We start from the raw sequence: 3301 nt of genomic DNA, 5'->3' as shown, positions 1-3301 counted from the left end.
CAACGTCCTAAGAATAATTATAAGGGTTTTGAACCTAAATTGTTTTTATCTTAGTTCTAAATTTAACGTTATTAACACTTAAACATAACTATCGCAAATCAAAGAACCAAAATCAAGGCAGTAAAATAACCTACATAAAAAAAATATTAATACTTGAAATTAGCTGTTGAAATCAAAGAATTAATATAAAAGCAATGACACACTCTTTGACAAGAAATATTAACGTAACTTGGCAAAAAATCATATAATCTAATATTTGCACAATTGAATTATTTGTGACCTAAAACAAATTATTTTTGCACACTTATTTAAGATCAAATAATAATAAAGTTTATTAAAAGTCTAAAATGCACATTTAACGTGTACATACATGTATATATGTATATCTATACTTCTCAAGGTTCTCACAGCCATCCTGTAAGGCGTCTTAGAGATAGGTGCCGTCCTCGGAGCTACATCAATTTTTAATGCTATTTCTCTCTCCAGAGGAAACGTCTCTAACTCCTCGAGAAAAACATCGAAAAATTCCTTCACTACTGGCACGTTTTCCAACTTCACCTTATCCCTAAGTGCATTTATAAGAAAATCTAGATATCCTTTACCCCCACTACTCAACAATTTTCTAACTCGAATCCCTGAAATTAAAGTAGACGATACTAGTCTATCCATCACATCTAACTTCAAAGTTGCTTCCCCTGGGATGCGTAATTCTACTAATTTCATCTTACAATCCAATTGAGCATGGTATCGATCTAACCAATCCATTTCAAGTATCACATCATATCCCTTAATTGCTAGGCTCATTAAGTCTGCCAACAATTTCCTCTCACCAACCCAAATCTCACAATTTCTATAAACCTTATTAGCAATTAGGCACTGGTTCCCCGTAGGAGTCTTAACTTCCAAATCAAAAGGTAAGAAATCACACTTTACATCTATACCCTTCATAAAGTTAGGATCTATGAATGAATGAGTTGCCTCGGGATCGATTAAAACCCTAACTAGGCGATGAAAAAAGGGGATCGTACCTTCCACCACTTCGGTTGGGTTAGGGATTTGCTGGTTGTTTAAGGCATAAAGCCTAGCTGGCACTTTTGGTTGGCTCCCTCCAGCACTCGACTGCTTTGAAACGGACCTAGCAGGCTGCTGAGTATTTCCTCCTTCCCTATGGGCATTAGGGCAACTCGATATCTGATGCTCGGCATTACCGCAGAGCAGACACTTTCCTTGCTTTCTCCAGCACTCGGCCTCGGTGTGATTAGGCTTGCCACAATATCCACAAGTCACACGAGTAGTCACGGACTGACCAGCTTGAGAATTTTCTTTTGCTGACCTCACCCACTATGATTTCCTTTTGGCGGGGCTCCCTTGATGGAGCTCTTCCTGATTTTCCGGGCATCCTCACTCCTCCAGCCCCTCTTTCCATCTTAAGGGGTTGGGTAGACTTTTCAGACAGTTCAGGGGTATTGCTTGGATTGCTCCTCTTTCTAGCATGAAAGGTTTTGGATTGAGACTTAGCATTCTCTATCCTCTGTGCCTTATCCAAGGCATCCGTGAAAATGGTGATCTTGGTTGTTGCTAGGGACTCTTGGATTTCTATATTTAACTCTTGAATGAATTTCCTTTTCCTTTTGCGCTCCGTGACCACTAGATCTAGGGCAAATTTGAAAAGTTTGGTGAACCATTCCTCATACTCGACTACACTTAGCAACATTTGTTTCAACTTAATAAAGTCGTCCTTCCTCTTTTCTTGTATCATTGGCGGGAGGAATTTGGCATTAAACTCCCTCTCAAAATTTGCCCAAGTTCAGGGGGTTTGTTCTCTCTCCTATTTCGCCCTCACAACATTTGATCATGAGCGCGCCGCTCCCTCGAACTGAAAACTGGCAAAATTCACCTGCCTCTCCTCGTCATAATCTAGGGTGGCAAAAATCTCCACCATCCTTTCAAACTAATTTTCTGCCACTTCGAGATCAGATCCCCGTGAAATTTAGGTGGGGTGAACTTAAGGAAACGCTCTAGGGCTCTATCGTCACCCCTCTCTTGGTTTCTAGGCGGGTTGACCGGCTTAGGGCCTTGACGTTCAGCTAGACGCTCAAGGACATCAGTTATGCAGTTAAGGGCCGTAGTCACTTGGTCATCCCCTTCATTCCTAGGATTTTGGTTCGGACCAGTCGCTGATCCCTCATCTCTCTCGGGAGTGCGGAGTTGCCGAAACCCACGCCCACGACCCCATCCACGTCCTCGCCAATCCATATATAGCAAGAGTCTAAACGCATAATTAAAAGAGAAAAAATAAGTATAGAAATTTAAAAGCATATGCAAGTTGCAAGAACACTTTAAAATTAAAGCATAATTCTTTACATAAACTAAAAGTCATGTTACAAGTCAAGAGTGTATAAAACAATTCAATAATGTCAAGTACAAGACATAGGCATCTAAGTGTCTCAAAATATAGGGGTATATGCAACAAAATACAACAGGTCTTAAGACGAGGATCACCCCTTCTAAGTCCTTAGCAAAAGTCAAAAGATCACAAGATCACTAGTATAAGTGGACCGAACTAGTAGACCCCACATTCTCAGAAGGATCCTCCTCCATGGGCTCTATCTTCTCCTCATAGTAATGGGCAGCATCCTCAGGTCCTCCTCCACCCATGGCCTCCTCTATGTGATCAGCCATGGTCACACACTCCGTCATAATGCCATCCACACAGTCCCTCACCTCCTCTACAATCCAAATAAGTCGCCCATCGGTCGCCTGAAGTTGAGCGTGGGAGGCGTCAGCCCTCTGACACTCCTCGAGAACCCTAGTCTCCAACTCCTGAATCCTAGTGGCTTTGGCCTCCATAGTGGCCCTCATCTCCACTCTCTCTGCTCGAGCTACCCTAAGGTCATGGGTCAACTGTCTCCTCTTCTCAACTACCCTTAACACCACGTGGTTAGTGTGAGGACTCGTGTTTTTATTTCTTAATTTAGGTATTTTTATAATTAATTTCCCTAGTTATATTTAATAACCCTAGTAGTGCATGAATTTTTCTTAAGTTTCAATTTTTCGAGCTCGCGTCGTAAGTTCGTGCAAGTACGCGTGTTGCGCGTCCGAGCGACTAAGTGGAGATTAAGAAACTTATACTAGACTACTAAGAGTAAATTATTATAGTGCTAAAGGAAGTACACTGGAGATTTAGTGCACAAGTATAACAAACAAGAGAGAAAACAGTGGTACGAAACCCGCGCGCGACAACTATTAACAGTTGACTTTTTGGCCCAACACTTATGGCTACTATTCCATTCTTCTCCCC

At 41.6% G+C, this 3301-nt stretch overlaps 1 protein-coding gene across 1 annotated transcript; it reads right to left on the bottom strand.

Moving 5' to 3' along the window:
• Positions 1 to 342: 342 nt before the first annotated feature.
• LOC113710006 (uncharacterized) lies at positions 343 to 1759 on the bottom strand. The gene is made up of 3 exons (XM_072065656.1): positions 1334 to 1759; positions 1029 to 1263; positions 343 to 899 (listed from the first exon to the last, which is right to left on the bottom strand). The coding sequence occupies exons 1-3, from the start codon at positions 1757 to 1759 to the stop codon at positions 343 to 345; spliced, it is 1218 nt and encodes a 405-aa protein (XP_071921757.1).
• Between the last annotated feature and the right edge of the window lie 1542 nt (positions 1760 to 3301).

Source organism: Coffea arabica, chromosome 9e (assembly GCF_036785885.1).
Source record: "Coffea arabica cultivar ET-39 chromosome 9e, Coffea Arabica ET-39 HiFi, whole genome shotgun sequence".
Lineage (NCBI taxonomy): Eukaryota > Viridiplantae > Streptophyta > Magnoliopsida > Gentianales > Rubiaceae > Coffea > Coffea arabica.
The sequence above is the reverse complement of the archived record's forward strand: the minus strand, read 5'-3'. Positions and strand labels throughout refer to the sequence as shown.